We start from the raw sequence: 23,611 nt of genomic DNA on the forward strand, positions 1-23,611 counted from the left end.
TGCTTTCTAATGATTTAACTTTGTTTTTATTAACAGAGCCAATCCGACCAAGCTGCCTACTACTTGTGTGTCTTTTTAAAACAGTGTGTGTACTTGGATGTTAAGCTCTCAACTTTGATCTTCTTTCAGTGATTCCTACAACCTCTTACCTGCCAATCACTAACTGTGCTACAAGATCGTCTGTATTATTCTGCAATGCGTGCATTCAAATATAACACATTCAGTCCTGTATCCGTCACCCTTTTCAATTTTACTCCCATGTTACACTTTCACTCATCTCACTGACTGAAACTTTGCCCTATCACCTGCCTCAGGATCTCACTACACATTGCATCAATTTGTACAGCAGCTAATTCATCCTCAGCCCTATCACTCTGGTCCCCATCCCCTATCAAATTAGTTTAAACCCTCCCCAACAACTCTCGCGAACCTGCCCACGTGGATACTGATCCCCATCAGGTCCTCTTTGTACAGATTATACCTACCCCAGAAGAGATCTCAATGATCCAGAAATCTGAACCCCATCCCCGTCCACCTGTATTATCATCATATTCCTGCTCTGACCAGCATGTGGTACTGGAGTAATCCAGAAATTACTACCTTGGAGGTGCTGCTCTACAGTCTCTTTCCTAACTCCCTATATTAGCTGCACAGCAACACTTCCCCTTTTCTACCTACAGTGCCCATTAAAAGTATTCATCCCCCTTGGAAGTTTTCATATTTTATTGTTTAACAACATTGATGGTGCTAAACGGCGACTCCTTTGCTTGCATCTTCAGAAACAGCTCTATTTCCATCTTTAATATCTCCGTTTTTCCCTTTCAGGGTTTAATTGAAGACTCTGACCTGAAGTTACAAGCTGACTTTGGTTCATTGCGGGAATGGGACCTGTACTCGGGGTTTCACAACTGGCTGTTATCTAACGTGCCAAGGACGTGGTCTAAGAGCTCAGCACGCCTTTGGAGGCCTGGGATCTCGTGGCTCTGGGGACAGGTGGATTGAAGCTCGGTGTCCCGACAGGAGATCAGTGTGTTGTGGGAACTGTAAGATCTTTGGCTGTGTGCTCAGAGATCTTTGGGTGCAGAGCTCGGAAGGGGGTGAGTAATTATGCAATCAATTATATTGTGTTGAATAATTGCAATAAATTCAGGCAAATTTGTTTTCACTTTGACACGAAAGAGTCTTTTCTGTTGATTGGTTTCAAAAAAGCCAAATTAAATCCACTGTGACTCAGTTTTGTAAATCAATAAAACATGAAAACTTCCAATACTCTGGTGGTGAATACTTTTTATAGGCGGTGTATATATGTCATTGACACCTTTGTACAGCACCATCTCTGGCTGATCACCCTCCCTCTTGATAATATTCTCCAGCTGCTCTGAGTGATCCTGGACCCTGGCACCTGGGAGGCAACTCTTCACCATGCTGTATTTTTTGTAGCCACAGAATCTGCTATCTATTTCCTGCTTCCCCTAACCATCCAGTCTCCTATAACTTTCTCTCTCTCTCTCTCTCTCTGACTTTACCCTTCTCTGCTGGCCCTCAGTGCCCAGCCATAGTGCCACTGGCCTGGCTGCTGATAGTCCACCCCATCCCCCCAAACCCCAAACAGTATCCAAAAGGGTGTACTTACTGCTGAAGGGAACAGCCACAGGGGAAACCTACACTGACTGAGTACTCCCTTTACTTCACCCATGTACGACCTGAAGTTCTACTCTGGGTTTGACAACCTCAGGGGGTATTCAGCCTCCTGGGTGGCCCTGAGTGCATCCAGCTCCAACTCCAGGTCCAGTTCCTTGACCTTAGCAGTGAGGATTTGCAGTTGGATGCACTTCCTACAGATGTAGACATCAGGGAGATTGTCAAGTTTCCACATCTCACAGGAGGAGCATTCAACTGCCAGAACTACCAACCTGCCTACACTTGTAACTTCTCTAATGACTCAAGCTTAAATTCTAGTTTGTGCCTCTTCTTACCTGTTAAGCCAAAGCCTGGCCGTTCCAACAATGGACACTACCACAATGGCTGCTCCGCTTACAACTCGCTTCTTTTATTGGTCCCTGATGAGTGCTTAATAGATCATTATGATGGCAGTCCACTGAAAAGTTCCAAAAGCCCCCAGCTGATATTTTAAAAACTTGTACTACCTCACCAACAAATGACTTCTTGTGATGTTTGCAAGCCCCTGAACACAACAATCCCAGCCCTACCCAATTCCAGTCCACCCCATTTCCAGACCAACCCAATCCCAGCCCAACCCAAAACTATTCCAGCCCAATCCCAATCTCACTCCAGCCCAATTCCAACCGTGTCACAACCCAAAACCATTCCACCCCAATCCCAATCTCACTCCAGCCCAATCCCAATCCTACTCTGGCCTAATCCCAATCTCACTCCAGCCCAATTCTAACCGTGTCACAACCCAAAACCATTCCACCCCAATCCCAATCCGGCCCAATCCCAATCCTACTCTGGCCTAATCCCAATCTCACTCCAGTCCAATTCCAACCGTGTCACAACCCAAAACCATTCCACCCCAATCCCAATCTCACTCCAGCCCAATCCCAATCCTGTCACAACCCAAAACCATTCCACCCCAGTCCCAGTCCTATCCCATCCCAGATCAATCCATTCTCAGCCCAACCAAATCCTAGACCACCAGAATCCTATTCCATCCTAATCCCAGTCCATTCTCGACCCACAGAATTGCAATGAAAACAATCACAACACAACCCCATCCCGGCCAAACCCCCCATCCCAGCCCAAGCAAATCCCAGTCCATCCCAGCCCAAACCAATTCCAGTCAAACTCAACCCCAACCCCAGTCTATCCCAGCCATGCAGGTACCTCTGCCCTGTGAGCTGAGGGAGATGGTTTAACCTCAGAGAAACCGGAATATTTCAGCTCTGAGGAACATTTAACTTTCATTCTATCTTTAGACTTCAGTAGTGGGGCCTTACCTCTTCTGCAGGTCGGAGGGTGAGGGTTAAAGACGCCGTTATCTCCACAGCTACTCTCACTGGAACCCTCAAGTTTAAATCCTTTATCACAGGTGAATGTAATAACATCTCCATAGTAATATGAAAAAATGAATTTGTGTGGTGTATAATCTCCATTCAGAATTGGCGAGGGTGATTGGCAACTTACTGCAGGAAAGGAACAGGTTAGTCATCACTCAAGAGCGATATGAAAGACCAGTAGATTCACAAAGTAACATAGAGCATAGAACCTGGAACAGTAGAGCTCATAAATGGGCCCTGCATCCCACAATGTTGTTCTGGATTAATTAAACATTTTTACATGTAAAACATTACAGGACTCTCCTTGAAAAATAGAATTAAGGTTATGTTATGGCCCAATCTTTGCCCTCCTGATTTCTCCTGTTTTTTTCTTGTACTCTTTAAACCTCAATGACTTGTTTGATAACAATTTCCTATGCCTGATATGCATTCCTTCATTTCCCCTTCAATATCTTCTGCTTTCTCTGGAAGGACTGTTTATGTCCTGGATGGTGGTGGAGGAGAAAGCTTGGGGTCGGGTGTTACACCTTCAACAGTTGCAGGGGACATTGCTTGGGGAGGGGCTAAGTAAACAGCGGGTCAGAGAGGGAGTGGTTTCTGGAACGGGTGGGAAAATGGAATTGGTGGTGGGATCACATTATAGCTGGTGAATGCGATCCCACCATGTGATAAGGACTGTTGTATGATTTCTTACGGAAATGTGACTCCAGGACAACATCCCAGGCACCATCAGTCTACAGGTCATTACACGCAGGAACTTGGGCTGCACTGTTTTATCATCATTGTGCCACATGTACTTTGTGCTGTGTGTGACTGTCGGTAGTGTGTTTTGCACCCTGGCTCTGGAGGACCACTGTTTTGTTTAGCTGTGTTCACATCTATGGTTGAATGACAATTGAACTTGAAATTTCGAAGAATGTTTTGCAGGATGTGGATGATGGTTTGGTGATAGGTGAGGACCAAGCAAACACTTTCTGGGAGTAATAGTGTGAGAGCAGATGTCCATAAAATGAAGGAGATGCTGAGTAACATATTCAAAGCATCGAGCAAAGAAGGATATTCACAGAAATAAGCATATGTAGTCCAAGACCCTGAAAGACAATGCCCGGCAATCAATGGTACAGTCTGCTGGCAGTGTACAGACGCGTGCAGTTCAGCCTGTCATTCCACTGCTCGAACACAAAGGGACAACACCGACAGGACAGACCAGGCCACAGCCAAGCTCACCATACTGTAGCACTTTTGCGTCGCTCTCTTGGTCTGCAGCAGCAAGCAAGCCTGAGGCTTAAGGCCTAGTTCTTGCTATAACTGAGGCTACGTAGCTCCCATGTTGACTGTGATGTGAACTCCCAGGTGCACTTAACTCTCACTATGGATGAGCCTTGTATTCACAGAGGGGATGGTTCATCTGCACCTTCCTGAAGTCCACAGTGACTTCCTTGGTCTTCTCCACATTCAGGCTTAGGGTGTTCCCATACCAATCAATCAGCTGCTCCACTTCCTCTCTGTACTCCATCTCGCCATCATCCTTGATGCCCTACTCCAATTTAAAACTTCTCCCACAAGGAGCTATCCTTGTCTTTAGCTATCCTGACAGTTGAGGAGTTGTTGTTACTGTTTCCTAAGCGTTTACCAACTGAAAGGTCAGTCACCTGGAAGGAACCTTGGATTAAAAACATCAGAATCCAACAAACTTGAGGACATAGCATTGTACTTCACATTCGTAAAACAAAGCTTGATCAAATGCATACTTACTCACACGACATTCAGGTGAGGGTTGGTCATACTTATCGTACCCCACACAAAGAAGGGTCTCACTGCCAAACAGCTTATAACCAGTTCTGCAGGTAAATGTGACAGTCTCATATTTTGTATATATTTCCTTATCACTCTTGATAAATCCATAAGCAATTCTTTGGGGTTTTTTACATCCATCTGCCAAGATGACAACACAATAACCTCAGCTGGAAAAATAATTATATCTGGGATAAAGGTATCAACACTCATATCAGATGATGGAGGTAGCGGAAACACAAGTATAAACAGGAAAAAGTCTGGAGATGCTGGAAATCCAAAGCAAAGAACACAGCATACCGGAGGAACTCAGCAGGTCAGGTAGCATCTACGGAGGCAGATAGATAGTTGACATTTCAGGCTGAGACCCTTCCTCAGGATTGAAAAGGAAGGGGGAAGATCCCAGGGAAAAAATGGTGGGGGAGGGGAAGGAGGATTGCTAGAAGGTGATAGGTGACGCCAGGTGGGTGGGAAGGGTCACGGGTGGAGAAGTAGGAATCTGATAGGAGAGGAGAGTGGGCCATAGGAGAAAGAAGGAGGAGGGGACTCAGGGGGAGGCAATAGGCAGTTGAGAAGAGATGAAAGGTCAGAGTGAGGAATGGAAGGAGGGGGGAATTTGGTTACAAGAAGGAGAAATTGATATTCATGCTATCAGGTTTGGAGGGTACCCAGACGGAATATAAGGTGTTACTCCTCCAGTACTGTGCAAAGGCTTTATATATATATACTTACACACACACACACACGCACATATATATATAGAGAGAGAGAGAGAGAGAGAGAGAGAGAGCGCTAGGGTTCCCAGGACTTCTGCACACTACTGTAGTAATTTTATGTATTGCACTGTATTGCTGCCATAAAAAGGGCAAATTTCATGACATATAAACATAGAAATAGGAGGAGGAGTAGGCCTCTGGCCCATCAAGCCTGCTCCTCCATTCAATAGGGTCATAGTTGATCATCTGCACCTTCCTGTCTTTTCCCCATAACCTTTAATTCCCTTACTATGCAAAACTCCATTCAACTTCATCTTAAATATATTTACTGAGAGAGCCTCCACTGCTTCATTGGGCAGAGAATTCCACAGATTCACCATTCCCTGGGAAAAGCAGTTCCTCCTCATCTCCATCCTAAATTTACTCGTACGAATCTTGAGACTAAGTCCCCTAGTTCTAGTCTGACCTGCCAGTGAAAACAATTTTCCTGCTTCTACCTTATCTATCGCTTTCATAATTGTATATGTTTTTATAAGATCTCCTCTCATCTGAATCCCAGTGAGTACAATCCAAGGAGACTCAATCTCTCCTTATGGTTTAACCTCCTCATCTCTGGAATCAACCAGGTGAAACTCCTCTGCACCGCCTCCAAAGCCAGTATATCCTTCCTCAAGTATGGAGACCAGAACTGCACACAGTACTCCGGGTGTTGCCTCACCAGTACCCTGTACAGTTGCAGCATAACCCTACTCTTAAATTCAATCCCTCTAACAATGAAGGCTAACATTCCATTTGCCTTCTTTATAGCCTGCTGCACCTGCAAACCAACCTTTTGCGATTCATGCACAAACGCTCCCACATCCTTCTGCACAGCAGCATGCTGCAAACTTTTACCATTTAAATAATAATCTGATCTTCCATTTTTCCTTCCAAAGCGGATGACCTCGTATTCACCAACGTTGTACTCCATCTGCCAAACCACTTAACCCATCTATTGCTCTCTGCAGTCTCTCCATATCATCTGCACAGTTTGCTTTTCCATTCAATGTAGTGTCAACAGCAAATTTAGATAGACTATACTCACGAGCCCTCTTCCAGATCATTAATGTATATCCTGAACAGTTGTGAGCCCAGCACTGACCTCTGCGGCACACTGCTCACCACTGATTGCCAACCCGAGTAACACCCGTGTATCCCAACTCTCTGCTCTCTGTTAGTTAACCAATCCTCTACCCATGCTAATATAGCACCCCAACCCTATGCTTCCTTATCTTATGGATAAGTCTTTTATGTGGCACCTTATTGAATGCCTTCTGGAAATCCAAGTAAATAACATCTATCTGTTTCCCTCTATGTACTGCGCTCATTATATTCTCAAAGAACTCCAGCAGGTTTGTCAAACAGGACCTGCCTTTGCTGAATCCATGCTGCATCTGCCTGATGGATCCATTTCTTTCCAAATGTCTTACTATTTCTTCTTTTATGATATGTGAGTGATGATAAACCTGATTCCGATAGGGGTCTCTATTGTGGACCGAGTGGTAAGGAGACAGGGAGAGGGGAATCATGGTTGGTAAAAGGGAAAGGGAGAAGGGAGGGAGGGGGAAGCACCAGAGAGACATTCTGTAATGATCAATCAACCAATTATTTGGAATCAAATAACCTTGTCTGGTGTTTCAGCGCTGGGTGTGTCTGCACCTGTCCCTCCCCCTGCCCTCAGCACTCCTTCTCTGCCACCAGTCCCACACTACACCTGTGACACTCCACCCTCACTATTCCCATTTGCAAAGGATTTGCTTCAATCACATTTACAAACTCTCTCTCAACTCCACGTTGACAGGTACAGTACTGTGCAAAAATCTTAAGACACCCTAGCTCTATCTATCTCTCTCTCTGCAAAAGGAGACAAACTGTGCAAGTAACAAAAATTATAGAGATACGATACAATATGGGGTATGATAGCAACATATAAGAGACATTTAAACAAACAGGTGAATGGAGGGGCAAGGACCATGTGCAGGCATAAACAGAAGGGATTACCTCAGATTTTTCTGTGGCTTGCACAATGCTTTACATTGCCATCTATTCACCAGACCTTCCAGGTGTGCACATCACATCACATACATCACTGTGCTGTGACACACATGGACACAGTGGCCACTCTGGCTCCAGCTTGAACTTGAACTTGAGCGAGTGGGCCGAAGGGCCTGCATGGCCCTTTGACTCTATGAAGGCATCCGCTTGATTTGCTTTCACACCAGGGGAATTTACAACAGCCAATTAATCCACCAAACTATACATTCTTGGGATGTGGGAGAAGCTGGAGCACCGGAAGAGTTTGCAAACTCCACACCGACAGCATCCGAGATCAGGATTGGTGCTGAGAGGTAGCATCTCTAGGCACCATTGTAAAACTTTCTCCAAGATAAAAACCTATCAACAGATATTGTTTTTACTTTATTGCAAACTTTGGAAAAGTGTTACTCACTAAACTGACAGGTTGGTGGATCATCGCTGAATTGACTGTTCTCATTGCACTTGATAAGGTTGCTGCCAACAATTTCAAAACCGCGATCACATTCGAACAGTACTTCCTCCTCATATTTCAGTACACTCCGAGGACTCGATCTGATGCGGCCATTTGTAGGAGCGTCCGGAACAAAACATCTTACATCTGCTCGGAGAAAGTAATGAATGAGTCTCATCCAGGAGTAGTGGGTTTGTAAGCTTCTGCATCTTCCCCCTACCTGATGCTAGTGCACTGAATACATAAAGATGATCAGAAATTTGATTGGACATTTAGATACACTGGAGAGATTTGATTGGTAGAAGTGTGCAGACATAGTAGCTCGTCATTGCATAAGGGTTCTGGGAAAGTTCTGAGATAAAAGGAAGACACCGCCTAGTGGAGTGGTTGTCAAAGGAGCAGTCGTTGGAGTAGCATGAGTCAGAGTAGTAAGGCTTTGGCTCATCAGGGCTTCAACGAGGATGGGCCTAGGCAAGGTAAGGAGGTAAGTTACTTTCATATCTCTTTTCTTTTCTCTAGCTTAAGAATAGTGGGTATGACTGCAAGTTTTCTGCTCTGGGTGTAGGATGTGGGATATCTGGGAGACTTCTAACCTCCCTGTTGCCACATCTGCACTGTATCGAGTATCAGCTCCTTACAGACTGAGTTAGGGAACTGGAGCTGCAGCTCAATGACCTTCGCCTTGTTAGGGAAAGTGAGGAGGTGATCAATAGGAGCTACAGGCAGGCAGTTACACTGGGGCCACAGGAGACAGAGAAGTGGGTGACTGTCAAGAGAAGGAAGGGAGAACATCAGGTAGTGAAGAGCAACCCAGTGGCCATTCCCCTTAACAATAAGTACTCTATTTTGAGTACTGTTGGTGGGGATGACCTTCCTGGGAGAAGAAACAGCAGCCGTGCCTCTGGCACAGAGTCTGGCCCTGTGGCTCAGAAGGGTAGGGAACTGAAGAGGTTAGCAGTGGTAATAGGGGACGCTATAGTTAGGGGACAGATAGGTGAATCTGTGGGCATGAAAAAGAAACACAGATGGTAGTTTGCCTCCCAGGTGTTAGGGTTTGTGATGTTTCTGACCACATCCACAATATCCTGAAATGGGAGGGTGGGCAGCCAGAGGCTGTGGTACATATTGGTACCAACGACATAGGGAGAAAAACAGAGGAGGTCCTGAAAGCGGAATACAAGGAGTTAGGAAGGAAGCTGAGAAGCAGGACTTCAAGGGTAGTAATCTCGGGATTGTCAACTCTGCCACATGACAGTGAGCATAGGAATAGAATGAGCAGCTGATGGATTGGAGCAAGAGGCAGGGATTCAGATTTCTGGATCATTGGGACCTCTACTGGAGCAGTTGCGACCTGTACAAAAATAAGGGGTTGCTCTTGAATCCGAGGGGGACCAATATCCTGGCCGGGAGGTTTGCCATTGCTTTTGGGGAGGATTTAAACTAGATTTGCAGTGGGGGTGGGAACCAAAGTGAAGAGGCAGAGAATGGGAAAGTTGGAGCACAAGTAGAGATCGCTCGTAGGGAGTTTGTGAGGAAGAATAGGCAGATGTTAGAGCAAAGATGCACTCAACCTGATGGTTTGAGATGTATCAATTTTAATGCAAGTGGTGTTATAACCAAGGTGGACGATCTTAGAGTGTAAATCAATACATGAAACTATGATAAAGTGGCCATTACAGAGACTTAGATGTGTCAGGGCCAGGAATGGCTGCTGAGTGTGCCAGTCTTTAGATGTTTCTAAAAGGACAGGAAGGAGGCAAAAGAGATGGGGGTGTGGCATTGCTATTCAGAGATACTGTCACAGCTGCAGAAAAGGAGGAGGGGATTATTCATTAAATCAGTGCGGGTGGAAGTCAGAAACAGGAAAGGGACAATAGCTCTACAGGGTGCTTTTTATAGACCCCTCCCCAATAGTTACAGAGACATTGAGGAGCAGGTAGAGATTCTGGAACGGTGCAATGATAATAGGATTGTTATGATGGGAGATTTTAACTTTCTTAATGTAAACTGGCATCTCCTTAGAGCAAGGGGTTTAGATGGGGTGGAGTTTGTTAGATGTGTTCAGCAAGGTTTCCTGGCACAATATGTAGAAAAGTCAACCAGATGAGAGGCTGTACTTGATCTGGTATTGGGAAATGAACCTGGTCAGGTGTCAGATCTCTTGGTGCGAGAACATTTTGGAGGTAGTGATCACAACTTTATCTCCTTTACCATAGAGGTGGAGAGGGATAGGAACAGACAAATTGGGAAAACATTTAGAACATAGAAAACCTACAGCACAATACAGGCCCTTTGGCCCACAATGCTGTGCTGAACATGTACTTGCCATAGAAATTACCTAGGGTTACTCATAGCCCTCTATTTTGCTAAGCTCCATGTACCTGTCCAGGAGTCTCTTAAAAGACCCACCATCACCACAGGCAGCCCATTCCACGCACTCACCACTCTCTTTTTTAAAAACCTTACCCCTGACATCTCCTCTGTACCTACTTCCAAGCACCTTAAAATTATGTCCTCTCATGCTAGCCACTTCAGCCCTGGGAAAAAGCCTCTGACTATCCACACGATCAATGCCTCTCATCATCTTGTAGACCTCTATCAGGTCACCTCTCATCCTCTGTCACTCCAAGGAGAAAATGCAAAGTTCACTCAACCTATTCTCATAAAGCATGCTCACCAGTCCAGGCAACATCCTTGTACATTTCCTCTGCACCCTTTCCACATCCTTCCTATAGTGAGGTGACCAGAAGTGAGCACAGTACCCCAAGTGGGGTCTGACCAGGGTCCTATATGGCTGCAACATTATTTCTTGGCTCTTAAACTCAATACTACGATTGATGAATGCCTTCTTAACTACAGAATCAACCCATGCAACAGCTTTGAGTATCCTATGAACTCGGACCCCAAGATCCCTCTGATCCTCCACGGTGCCAAGAGTCTTACCATTAATGCTATATTTTGTCATCATATTTGACCTACCAAAATGAAGCACTTCACACCTACCTGGGTTGAACTCCATCTGCCACTTCTCAGCCCAGTTTTGCATCCTATCAATGTCCTGCTGTAACCTCTGACAGCCCTCCACACTATCCACAACACCTCCAACCTTAGTGTCATCAGCAAATTTACTAACCCATCCCTCCATTTCCTCAACCAGATCATTTATAAAAATCATGAAGAGTAAGTGTCCCAGAACAGATCCCTGAGGCACACCACTGGTCACTGACCTCCATGCAGAACATGACCCATTTACAACCACTCTTTGCCTTCTGTAGGCAAGCCAATTCTGGATCCATAAAGCAATGTCCCCTTGGACCCCATGCCTCCTTACTTTCTCAATAAGCCTTGCATTGGGTAACTTATCAAATGTCTTGCTGAAATCCATACACGCTACATCTACGGCTCTACCTTCATCAATGTCTTTAGTCACATCCTCAAAAAATCCAATCAGGCTCATAAGGCACGACCTGCCCTTGACAAAGCCATGCTGACTATTCATAATCATATTATGCCTCTCTAAATGTTCATAAATCTTGCCTCCCAGGATCTTCTCCATCAACTTACCAACCACTGGTTTTTAATTTCCTAGGCTATCTCTACTCTCTGTCTTGAATAAGGGAGCAACATCGGCAACCCTCCAATCCTCTGGAACCTCTCCCGTTCCCATTGATGATGCAAAGGTCATCACCAGAAGCTCAGCAATCTCCTCCCCCATTTCTCATATTAGCCTGGGGTACATTCTGTCTGGTCCTGATGACTTATCCAACTTGATGCCTTCCAAAAGCTCCAGCACTTCTTCTTCCTTGTTATCTACATGCTCAAGCTTTTCAGTCCGCTGTAGGTCATCCCTACAATCACCAAGATCCTTTTCGTAGTGAATACTGAAGCAAATTATTTATTAAGTACCTTTGCTATCTCCTCCGGTTCCATACACACTTGATTGGTCCTATTCTCCCATGTCTTATTCTCTTGCTCTTCACATATTTGTAGAATGCCTTGGGGTTTTCCTTAATCTTGTCCACCAAGGCCTTCTCATGGCCCTTTCTGTCTCAACTAATTTCATTCTTAAGCCCATTCCTGCAAGCCTTATAATCTTCTAGATCTCTATCATTACCTAGCTTATTGAATCTTTCATAATCTCTTCTTTTCTTCTTGACTAGATTTTCAACAGCCTTTGTACACCATGGTTTCTGTACCCTACCATCCTTCCCCTGTCTCTTTGGAACGTACCTATGTAGAACCCCACACAAATATCCCCTGAACATTTGCCACATTTTTTATGTATGATTCCCTGAGAACATCTGTTTCCAATTTATGCTTCCAAGTTCCTGCCTGATAGCCTCATATTTCTCTTACTTCAATTAAGCATTTCCCTAACTTGTCTGTTCCTATCCTCTCCAATGCTATGGTAAAGGAGATAGAATTGTGACCACTATCTCCAAAATGCTCTCCCACTGAGAGACCCAACACATTCATTTCCCAATACCAGATCAAGTGTAGTCTCTCCTCTTGTCAGCTTATCTACATATTGTGCCAAGAAATTTTCCTGAACACACCTAACAAACTCCACCCCATCTAAACTACAGCTATGTGAAGAGCAAAAAGATGAGTCATGTGACGATAGGACAAGTCAGGTGAGATAATGGAAACATGTAAATGGAGTCAGAGGAGGTAGCAGAGAAACTTAATGTATACTTTGTTTCTGTATTCACCAGGGAAAAGGACCTTGGCAATTGTGGGGATGACTTACAGTGGAATGAAATGCTTGAGCATATAGACATTAAGAAAGAGGATGTTCTTGAGCTTTTGAAAAGCATAAAGTCAGATAAGTTGCCAGGATTGGAGGAAATATACCCCAGGCTACTGTGGGGTGAGGGAGGAGATTGCTGAGCCTCTGGTGATGATCTTAGAGCTGGGAGAACTGCCAGAGGATTGGAGGGTTGCAAATGTTGTTCCCTTGTTCCAGAAAGGGAGTAGAGATAACCCAGTAAATATAGACCAGTGAGTCTTACTTCAGTGGTGGGCAAGTCGTTGGAGAAGATCCTGAGAGACAGGAGTTATGAGTATTTGGAGAGACATAAGCTGATTAGGGCTAGTTAGCATGGCTTTGTAAGGACAGTTCATGCCTTACGAGCCTGATTGAATTCACAGTGACCAGTGGTGCTGCACAGGGATCTGTTCCGGGACCCTCTCTTTGCAACTTTTATAAATGATCTGAACGAGGAAGTAGAAGGGTGGGTTAGTAAGTTTGCTAATGACACAAAGGTTGGGAGTGCAGTGGATAGCCTGGAAGGGCTGTCAGAGGTAGCAGCAGGATGCAGAACTGGGCTGAGAACTGGCAGATGGAGTTCAACCCAGATAGGTGTGAAATCATTCATTTTGGTAAGTCAAATTTGAAGACAAGAGTATATTTTTTAATGGTAAGACACTTGGCAGTGTGGAGGTTCACAGAGATCTTGGGGTCCATATCCATAGGACACACAAAGCTGCTGTGCAGGTTGACAGTGTTGTTAAGAAGGCGTATGGTGTGTTGGCCTTCATCAACTGTAGGATTGAGTTCAGAAACCATGTGGTAATGTTATAACTAAAAACACCCTGGTCAGACCCCACTTGGAAGACTGTTCAGTTCTGGTCACCTCACTACAGGAAGGATATGGATACTATAGAGAGACTACAGAGGATATTTACAAGGATGTTGCCTGGATTGGAGAGTATGACTTATGAGAATAGATTGAGTGAATTTGACCTTTTCTCCTTGGAGTGATGGAGGATGAAAGGTGACCTGATAGACGTGTATAAGATGATAAGAGACATGGATCATGTGGAGAGCCAAAGACTTTTTCCCAGGGCTGAAATAGCTAACATGAGGGAGCATAGTTTTAAGGGGCTTGGAAGGGGATGTCAAGAATAAGTTTTTCAACACAGAGAATGATGGGTATGTGGAATGCACTGTTGACGACTGTGATGGAGGTAGATACAATAGGGTCTTTTAAGAGACTCTCAGATAGGTATATGGAGCTTAGAAAAATAGAGGGCAATGTGATAGGGAAATTCTAGGCAGTTCCTAGAGTAGGTTACCTGGTCAGTACAGCATCGAGGGCCGAAGGGCCTATAATGTGCTGCAGGTTTCTATGTTTTATGTTCTATGTTCTATGAATTGTACAAGTAAGAAGGGAGCACATGTGCTTTTTTTTGTTACATGGCGAGATTCAAGATTGTTTAATGTCATTTCCAACACACAAGCTTAAAGGAGAATGAAATAGTTGTTACTCTGGACCTGAGGAATCACAACAGATAAATAATATAATAATTTTAAAAAACAATATATATATAAATAGTAATATAATTATATAAAATAATAAGCAGTAATATGATTTCTGAACGTTGTTTTAGCCAGTGGTGGTAGTGAGAATGAGCACCACTGCCAATTAAATTTTCCCAATGGCATGCATCTCAAATGGCCTCTGACAACCAAGTCTAGCTTCTGGTCTTCACATGTGGCTTAGCTACTAAGCCTGGTGAAACCATTTCTACTGACTGAGAAATGTTTCTTCTGACAGCAGAAAGGGCAAAGGTGAGTTACTGCTGCCTTAAATCTAGTCATTTCAGGTAGATGGAACTTGTCAGCCGTGGTTGGCAGCTCATCTAGGAGAAGGAAAACTCTGATCTTGAACTCCCACTGCCTTGCAGCTGTACCCACTCATGGGGAAGGCTTCGGAGCAAGCAGCGAGGAAAAAATTGTAGCTGCTGTCCTACGTTGACTGGCAACTCAGGTGATGCCGCTGGTGCCAAACTGTATCGGTCTCTGTTGTTCCTTTGGTTTGATCAGACAGGTGGAGAAGGGGAGCATGCTACATGGAAACAGCTTGCTCTCCACATCGTACCAGCTGGCTTGTGTGTCATGTAGACAGCTAGGATGCAACATCCATGGTTGATCCCGACCAATGGAGAGCCTCAAGTATAAATACACAAGATAACTTATACACATAGATCAATTGTTGATGCTGGCACCGGAGTTTACTCAGCTAACAGGTAGTCCCCAAAATTACATGTTAATTATCCTTCTTTTATGTAACATGTGACTGAATTATTGCTGCTCAGTTATATAGTCGGTGGCCACTTTATTAGGTCAGGAGTGTCGCTGTCTAGAATTGACCCTTCTATTCACTCAAGGGTTCAACTGCAAGGCCCACAAGGCTCACACTCCTTCAGAGGCTGATCCGACCTGAAGTCATTTTCCTGAAGTGAGTCACTGGGATGATCAGAGCAGATACATGCCAGGTGGACCTCCCAGCTTAGAGCCACACACCAACTGCTGGAGAACCTCAGCAGGTCAAGCAACCTGGAGGGAATAAACAGTTAATGTTTTGGGCCAAGAAATGTATTCCCCTTTATAGTGCTATGTAGAAAATAATATTAGCTATAAACACCCTTATAAATGACTTGAGTAAAGCAGTTTTAAAAAGTAACAGCCTTCTCTAATTTTGTAGCCTTTGATATATCAGTGGGTGAGGGGGAGGTACAAGAGCCAAGACCTTTGGCCCAACAGATCGGTGCTGACCATGCTGAAGAATGAGGGGCAGTCTCATAGAATACCAGATATTGAAAGGCTTCGATAGAGTGGACATGGAGAGGAAGTTTCCTATAGGACACCCCTTTAGAACAGAGAAGGAGAATTTCTTTAGCCAGAGGGTGGTGGATCTGTGGTAATCATTGCCACAGATGGTTTTAGAGGCCAAGTCATTGGCTATATTTAAAGCTGAGGTTGATAAATTATTGATTCATAAGGGCATCAAAGACTATGGGGAGAAGGCAGGAGAAAGGGATTGAGAGGAAAATTAAATCAGCTAATACAGAAAGGTGGAGAAGACTCGATAGACCAAATGGCCTGATTCTGTTTCTACGTCTTATGGTTTGTTGGCCTTCATTAAATACCTAGCGTCTATTATGAATCAATGTGGTCAATGGGGTTGCAAGGTTTGGATCACTTTTTTAAATTATTCTGTGATTAATATTTTAAACCACTTAAACATTGATATTAGATGGAAAATGGTGGGACACGGAGAGATCAGCTGGAATGAGTTTTGATCACCTCTGCATGTCGGGGGGTCGTCGCTCCATCGCCCAGAAGATAAACAAATAAGTGACTTTGCACCGATCAACGAGTAGTCACCAATACATGAAAACTTGGCCACTGATCCAGATTCCCAGTACTCGCCGTTGGGTGAAGTTGGTTCAAATCCATTGGCAATTGGTGGAAGATCTGCACATGTGACAGCTGGCAAAATAAGACACGGTGGGCTTCGTTAGACTGATTTCAGAGCAGGTTAAAAGATTGGCATAATATTTTGGACCGAAGGGCCTGAACTGTGCTGTAATGTTCTACGTTCTCTGTTCGTGGGGTGAGGATCTGGAAAAGGATGTTGGTTACGGAAGGTTTCTGAGGAAAATAGTTGACATTTCAGATCAAGATCCTTCACCTGCCCATCTTCTCACCAAAGGCATGGTATGGTGAATCACGTCCTTCAACTACCAAGTAACACACACAAAATTCTGAAGGAAATCAGCAGGTCAGGCAGCCTCTATGGAGAGGAGAAAAGACGTAGCATTCCAGGATGAGATGCTTCACCAGGAGTGGAAAGGAAGGGGAAGGAGTAGAATTTGCTTATTTGTTGAATAAATTGAGATACAATACAGAATATGCCCTTCTGGCCCTTCAAGCTGTGCCGCTGAGCAATCTCAGCCAAATCAAGGGACAACTTACAATCACTAATTAATCTACCAACTGGTACATCTTTGGACTGTGGGAGGAAACCGGAGCACCCGGAGGAAACCCACGTGGTCACCGGCAGAATGTACGAACTCCTGACGGACAGCGGGAAGGATTGAACCCGAGCGGCCTGTACTGTAAAGTGCTTTGCTAACCTCTACACTATCGCATTTGTCCCAAAGCTAGAAGCTGATTGGTGAGACCAAGTGAGGGGGAAGGTAGGCGGTTGGAGAGGGGAAAATAAAGTGCAAAGTGAAAAAGGTAAGGGCTGAAGAAGAAGGAATCAGGTAGGAGAGGAGAGTGGACCATGAGAATAGTCCTTCGACTACTGTTCTCTCTGTGCTGAGGGCAAGAGGGTGATTGTTGATCATTTTCAGAGAGCAGGTCTTCTCTGTTTTTCAAGTCACATTTAGGCCATTCTGGGTCAGATATATATCAATGAACCACATGGTTTTATAAAAAAAATTGATAACTTCAAGCTCACCATTGCTATTGAAATTGATTTCATCAACAATTGGATCTCCCCTGTACTGTGACGCTGTCACTAATAGACCAGGTCTCTGGATTTGAACTACATTATCATGATATTGCACTTTTGTAGAATAGAAATCCAGGTATTCATCGCCACCCTCATCAACTCTAATCTAAAGTGGAGGTTGACTGGCATCGATGATTATGGGGAGAAGGCAAGGAAATGAGATTGAAAGGGAAAATAAATCAGCCATGATGGAATAGTGGAGTAGACTCGATGACTGAATGGTCTAATTCTGCTCCTATGTCTTATGGTCAAACAGAAGTAATATTTTCATAAACAGGCCAAATGTTTCTCAAAGGGCAGTCAAGTGTGACTTACGCTGACAACTTGGGACACCTCCTGACCATCCATTCTCTTCACACAGCCGGTAATTTCTACCAACAATCTGATACCTAGACAGAAACACAACTCTGTTAGTGAGAGAAGAGTCAGCTATTGATGGCTAATGAGCTGGTGACAGATAGGGAGGGAAGGAGAGAGGGAGCTGCTGACAGAAGTCTCTGAGGATAATGAAATCATCAGCTTCCAAAGGATAAAGTGTTGTGTATACAGAAAACAATTCTTTTCTATTCTCACTTTTTACCAAACCTTTTCATATTTCCTTCTCTCTTTAGCTGGTTGTATGCTTCAGAGATACATTTTCCTTTTACATTCAAATTGGTAAATAGGTTGATTATTGTCATATCTCCTGAGGTATAGCAAAATAGTTTGTTTTACACTGGACACCAATACAGACCCTTTTGTTACACGGTACTGAGCTAGTACAAGGGAAAATAGTAACAGAATGCTGATTAAAATGTGACAGTTACAGAGAAAAGGCATTGTAGGCAACATTAAGGTGCAAGGGCCGCAGCAGGATAGATTGTGAGGTCAAGGGTCCATCTTATCATACTAGGGAGTTGTTCAATAGGCTTGGAAGCTGGTGGTACATGCTTTCAGGCTTTTGTATCTTCTGCCTGATGGGATGGTGTGCTGGGGCTTAGAGAAGACTGTGGTGCACTCAGCTTTAACAATTTGTGGAGTGCTGTTTTTGACTTTTTAATGTGGAATGATTTTCTTGGCTGCTGCTGTAAATATTGTCCATGGCTGCTTTAACATCACCCGATCGTGATTTCCTATTTCTTCCAATTCTATCACAGCAACTCCAACTTTTTCTCCCAACTTGTCGCTTCTGTCTTTATTTGACACTTTGTCTTTTGACCGATATGACCTTGATGTGCAAGAACGTTTAAGAAGATCTAAGAATACTAAAGGCCCCTCGCCCCACAATGTTTTAGCTGACTCCGAGATCAGCCTACTTGCTTCCCTCCTGTATAGATCCCCCCCTATTTTTTTCATCCATGTGCCTATCTAAGAGTTTCTCAAAAGCCTTTACTGTCCCTGCCTCTGCCACCACCCCTTGGCAGGGTGTAACATGCACCCACCACCTCTCGGTGTGAAAACATACCTCTGACATTTCCCCAAACTTTCCTTCAATAACCTTAAAGTTGTATCCTCTCTCAGTAGCCCTTTGTAAAAAGTGCTGGCTGTCAATTGTCAATGCCTATTATCATTTTATACAGGAAATAGAAAAGGTGAGTCAAAAGGGCAATGTAGTGGCAGTCATGGGAGATTTTAACATGCAGGTCGATTGGGAAATTCAGGTTGAAGTGGATTTCAAGTGGGTGAGTTTATTGAATGCCTAAGAGATAGCTTTTTAGAGCAGTTTGTTATTGAGCCTACTAGGAGATCAGCTATAGTGGATCGGGTGTTATGTAATGAACCGGAGGCGATTAGAGAGTTTAAAGTAAAAGAACCCTTAGGAACCAATGATCACAATATGATTGATCTCAATTTGAAATTTGATAGGGAGAAAGTAAAGTCTGATGTAGAAGTATTTCAGTGGAGTAAGGGAAATTACAGTGGCATGAGAGCGGAGTTGCCAAAGTAAATTGGAGGGAGCTGCTGGCAGGGATGTCAGCAGAGCAGCAATGGCATACATTTCTGGGGGAAATGAGGAAGGTGCAGGATGCGTATATTCCAAAAATGAAGAAATACTCAAATGGTAAAATAGTACAACCATGGCTGACAAGGAAAATCAAAGCTATTGTAAAAGCAAAAGAAGAAAAATAGTGGGAAGATAGAGGATTGGGAAGTTTTTAAAAACCTACAGAGAGCAACTAAAAACTCATTAGAAGGGAAAAGATGAAATATGAAAGCAAGCTAGCAAATAACATCAAAGTGGATAGTGAAAACTTTTTCAAGTATGTTAAAAATAAAAGTGAAATGCAGGTGGATATAGCACCACTAGAAAATGAGGCAGGAGAAATAATAATAGGAGATGAGATGGCTGATGAGCATTTTGCATCAGTTTTCGCTGTGGAAGACACTAGCAGTATGCCTGATGTTGTAGTGTGAAGGAAGAGAAGTGAGTGCAGTTACTATTACAAGAGAAGGTGTTCAAAAAGCTGAAAGACCTAAAGTTACGTAAGTCACCCGGACCAGAGGAACTGCACCCTGGAGTTCTGAAAGAGGTAGTGTTAGAGATTGCAGAGGCATTAGCAATAATCTTTCAAAAATCATTGGACTCTGGCATGGTGCCAGAGGACTGGAAAATGGCAAATGTCACTCCACTCTTTGAGAAAGAAGGAAGGCAGCAGAATGGAAATTATAGACCAGTTAACCTGACCTCAGTGGTTGGGAAGATGTTGGAGTCAATTGTTAAGGATGAGTTGATGGAGAACTTGGTGACACAGGACGAGTACAAAGTCAGCATGGTTTCCTTCAGGGAAAATCCTGCCTGATGAACCTGTTGGAATATTTGAGGAGATCACAAGTAGGATAGGTAACGGGGATGCAGTGGATGTTGTATATTTGGACTTTCAGAGGACCTTTGACAAGGTGCCACACTTGAGGCAGCTTACCAAGTTAAGAGCCCATGGTATTACAGGAAAGTTACTGACATGGTTAGAGCATTGGCTGATTGGTAGGAGGCAGCGAGTGGGAATAAAAGGATCCTTTTCTGTTTGGCTGCCAGTGACTGGTGGTGTTCCACAGGAGTCGATGTTGGGACCACTTCTTCTTATGCTGTATGCGAATGATTAGATGATGGAATAGATGGCTTTGTTACCAAGTTTGTGGATGATATGAAGATTGGTGGAGGGGCAGGTAGTGTTGAGCAAACAGGTAGGATGCAGAAGGACTTAAACAGATTAGGAGAATAGGCAAGAAATGAAATACAATGTTGAAAAATACTTAGTCATGCACTTTGGTAGTAGAAATAAATGTGTGGAGTATTTTCTAGATGGGGAGAAAATTCAAAACTTTGAGATGTAAAGGGACTTGGGTGTCCTTGTGTAGAACACCCTAAAGGTTAACTTGCAGGTTGAGTCAGTGGTGAGGAAGGCCAATGCAATGTTAGCATTCATTTCAAGAGGTCTAGAATACAAGAGCAGGGAGGTGATGCTGAGTCTTTATAAGGCACTGGTGAGGCCTCACCTTGAGTATTGGGAACAGTTTTGGGCCCCTCATCTTAGAAAAGATGTGCTGGCATTGGAGAGGGTCCAGAGGAGGTTCACAAGGATGATTCCAGGAATGAAAGGGTTTTCATCCAAGGAATGTTTGTGGCTCTGGGTCTGTACTCACTGAAGTTCAGAAGGATGACAGAGGACCTCACTGAAACTTTCCGAATGTTGAAAGGCCTAGGCAGAGTAAATGTGGAAAGGATGTTTCCCATGGTGGGAGAGTCTAGGACAAGAGGGCTCAGCCTCAGGATAGAGGAACAACCTTTCAAAGCCATAGAACATAGAACACTACAGCACAGAAAACAGGCCATTTGGCCCTTCTAGTCTGTGCTGAAACTTTATTCCGCTAGTCCCATTCACCTGCACCCTCCAGAACTTCCAGACCTCTCCCATCCATGTATCTGTCCAATTTATTCTTAAAACTTAAGAGTGAGCCAGCATTTACCACATCAGATGGCAGCTTGTTCCACACCCCCACCACTCTCTGAATGAAGAAGTCCCCCCTAATGTTCCCCCTAAACCTTTCCCCTTTCACCCTGAAGCCATGTCCTCTCATATTTATCCCTCCTAATCTAAGTGGAAAGAGCCTACTCGCATTAACTCTGTCTATACCCCTCATAATTTTGTAAACCTTTATCAAATCTCCCCTCATTCTTCTAGGCTCCAAGGAATAAAGTCCTAACTTGTTCAATCTTTCAACTCCTGAAGACCCGGCAACATCCTAGTAAATCTTCTTGCACTCTTTCAATCTTACCGATATTCTTCCTATAGTTAGGTAACCAGAACTGCACACAATACTCCAAATTTGGCATCATCAATGCGTTATACAACCTCATCATAACATCCCAATTCCTATACTCAATATTTTGATTTATGAATGCCAGGATGCCAAAAGCCTTCTTTACAACACTGTGATGCCACTTTCAGGGAATTATGTATCTGAACTCCCAGATCCCTTTGTTCCTCTGCACTCCTCAGTGCCCTACCATTTACTGTGTATGTCCTACCTTGATTTGTCCTTCCAAAATGCAACACTTCACACTTGTCTGTAATAAATTCCATCTGCTATTTTCTGGCCCATTTTTCCAGTTGGTCCAGATCCCTCAGCAAGCTTTGAAAGCCTTCCTCATTGTCCACAACGCTTCCAATCTTAGTGTCATCAGCAAACCTGCTGATCCAATTTACCACATTATCATCTAGATCATTGATATAGACAACAAACAACAATGGTCCCAACACAGATTCCTGAGACACACCACTAGTCACAGGCCTCCAGTCTGAGAAGCAATCATCCACTACTCCGTCTTCTCCCACACAGCCAATTCCGAATCCAGTTTACAACCTCTCCATGGATACCTCGTGTCTGAACCTTCTGAACTAACCTCCCATGTGGGATCTTGTCAAAGGCCTTACTAAAGTCCATGTAGACAGTCTTTCCTTCATCTTCTTTCTTGGTAACCTCCTCAAAAAACTCTACAAGATTCGTTAAACACAATCTACCACGCATAAAGCCTTGCTAACTATCCTTAATCAGCCCTTGGCTGTCCAAATACTTGCATATCTGATCTCTCAGAGCACCTTTGAATAATTTACTGATGTCAGGCTCACCGGCCTGTAATTGCCTGGTTTACTTTTGGAGCCTTTTTTAAACAATGGAACAACATGAGCTACCCTCCAATCCTCTGGCACCGCACCTGTGGCTAAGTACATTTTAAATATTTCTGCGAGGGCCCCTGCAATTTCCACACGAGTCTCCCTCAAAGTCCGAGGGAATATCATGTCAGGTCCGGGGGATTTATCTACCTTTATTCGCTGTAAGGCAGCAAGCACCTCCTCCTCTTTAATGTCTATATATATTCCATGACACAACTGCTTATTTCCCTTCCTTACACATATGTTTCCTCAGTGAATACTGATGCAAAAAAATCTGTTTAAGATCTCCCTCATCTCATGAGGCTCCACACATAGACGACCACTCTGATCTTCTAGGGGACCAATTTTGTCCTTTACTATCCTTTTACTCTTAATATACTTATAGAAACCCTTCGGGTTTACCTTCACATTATCTGCCAAAGCAACCTCATGTCTTCTTTTTGCCTTCCTGATTTCCTTCTTTAGTATTTTCTTACATTTTCTATACTATTCAAGTACCTCATTTGTTCCTTGTTGCCTATACCTGCTATACGTCTCTCTCTTTTTCTTAACAAGATCGCCGATATCCCTTGAAAACCAAGGTTCCCTATGCCTGTTGACTTTGCCTTCCTGGCAGGAACATGCAGACTCTGCACTCTCACAATTTCACCTTTGAAGGCCTTCCACTTTCTGAACACATCCTTGCCAGAAAACAACTTATCCCAATCCACTCTTCCTAGATCCTTTCTCTTTTCCACAAAATTGGCCTTTCTCCAATTTAGAACCTCAACTTGAGGGCCAGACCTATTCTTGTCCATAATTAACTTGAAACTAATGACATTTTGGTCACTGGACCCAAAATATTTGCCTACACATACTTCTGTCACCTGACCTGTCTGGTTCCCTAATAGATCAAGTATTGCATCCTCTCTCGTAGGTACCTTTATATATTGATTTAGAAAACTTTCCTGAATACATTTGACAAACTCCAAGCCATCTAGTCCTTTCACAGTGTGGGAGTCCCAGACAATATCTGGAAAGTTAAAATTCCCTACTATTACAACTTTCTGTTCCTTACATCGATCTGCTATCTCTCTACAGATTTGCTCCTCCA

The 23,611-nt window shown here is 43.8% G+C and overlaps 1 protein-coding gene across 1 annotated transcript in view; it reads right to left on the minus strand.

The window, feature by feature from the left end:
• Nucleotides 1–1,711: 1,711 nt before the first annotated feature.
• The window catches only part of LOC132380875 (C4b-binding protein alpha chain-like), a 56,549-nt gene continuing 34,649 nt past the window's right edge, over nucleotides 1,712–23,611 (minus strand). The window contains exons 4-8 of the mRNA XM_059949794.1: nucleotides 17,681–17,754; nucleotides 16,150–16,335; nucleotides 8,019–8,204; nucleotides 4,817–4,955; nucleotides 1,712–1,835 (exon numbers count right to left, since the gene is read on the minus strand). Of these exons, the coding sequence (XP_059805777.1) occupies nucleotides 1,712–1,835; nucleotides 4,817–4,955; nucleotides 8,019–8,204; nucleotides 16,150–16,335; nucleotides 17,681–17,754 (709 nt within the window). The remainder of the gene's footprint in view (nucleotides 1,836–4,816; nucleotides 4,956–8,018; nucleotides 8,205–16,149; nucleotides 16,336–17,680; nucleotides 17,755–23,611) is intronic.

Source organism: Hypanus sabinus, chromosome 25 (assembly GCF_030144855.1).
Source record: "Hypanus sabinus isolate sHypSab1 chromosome 25, sHypSab1.hap1, whole genome shotgun sequence".
In the NCBI taxonomy this organism is placed as follows: Eukaryota; Metazoa; Chordata; class Chondrichthyes; order Myliobatiformes; family Dasyatidae; genus Hypanus; species Hypanus sabinus.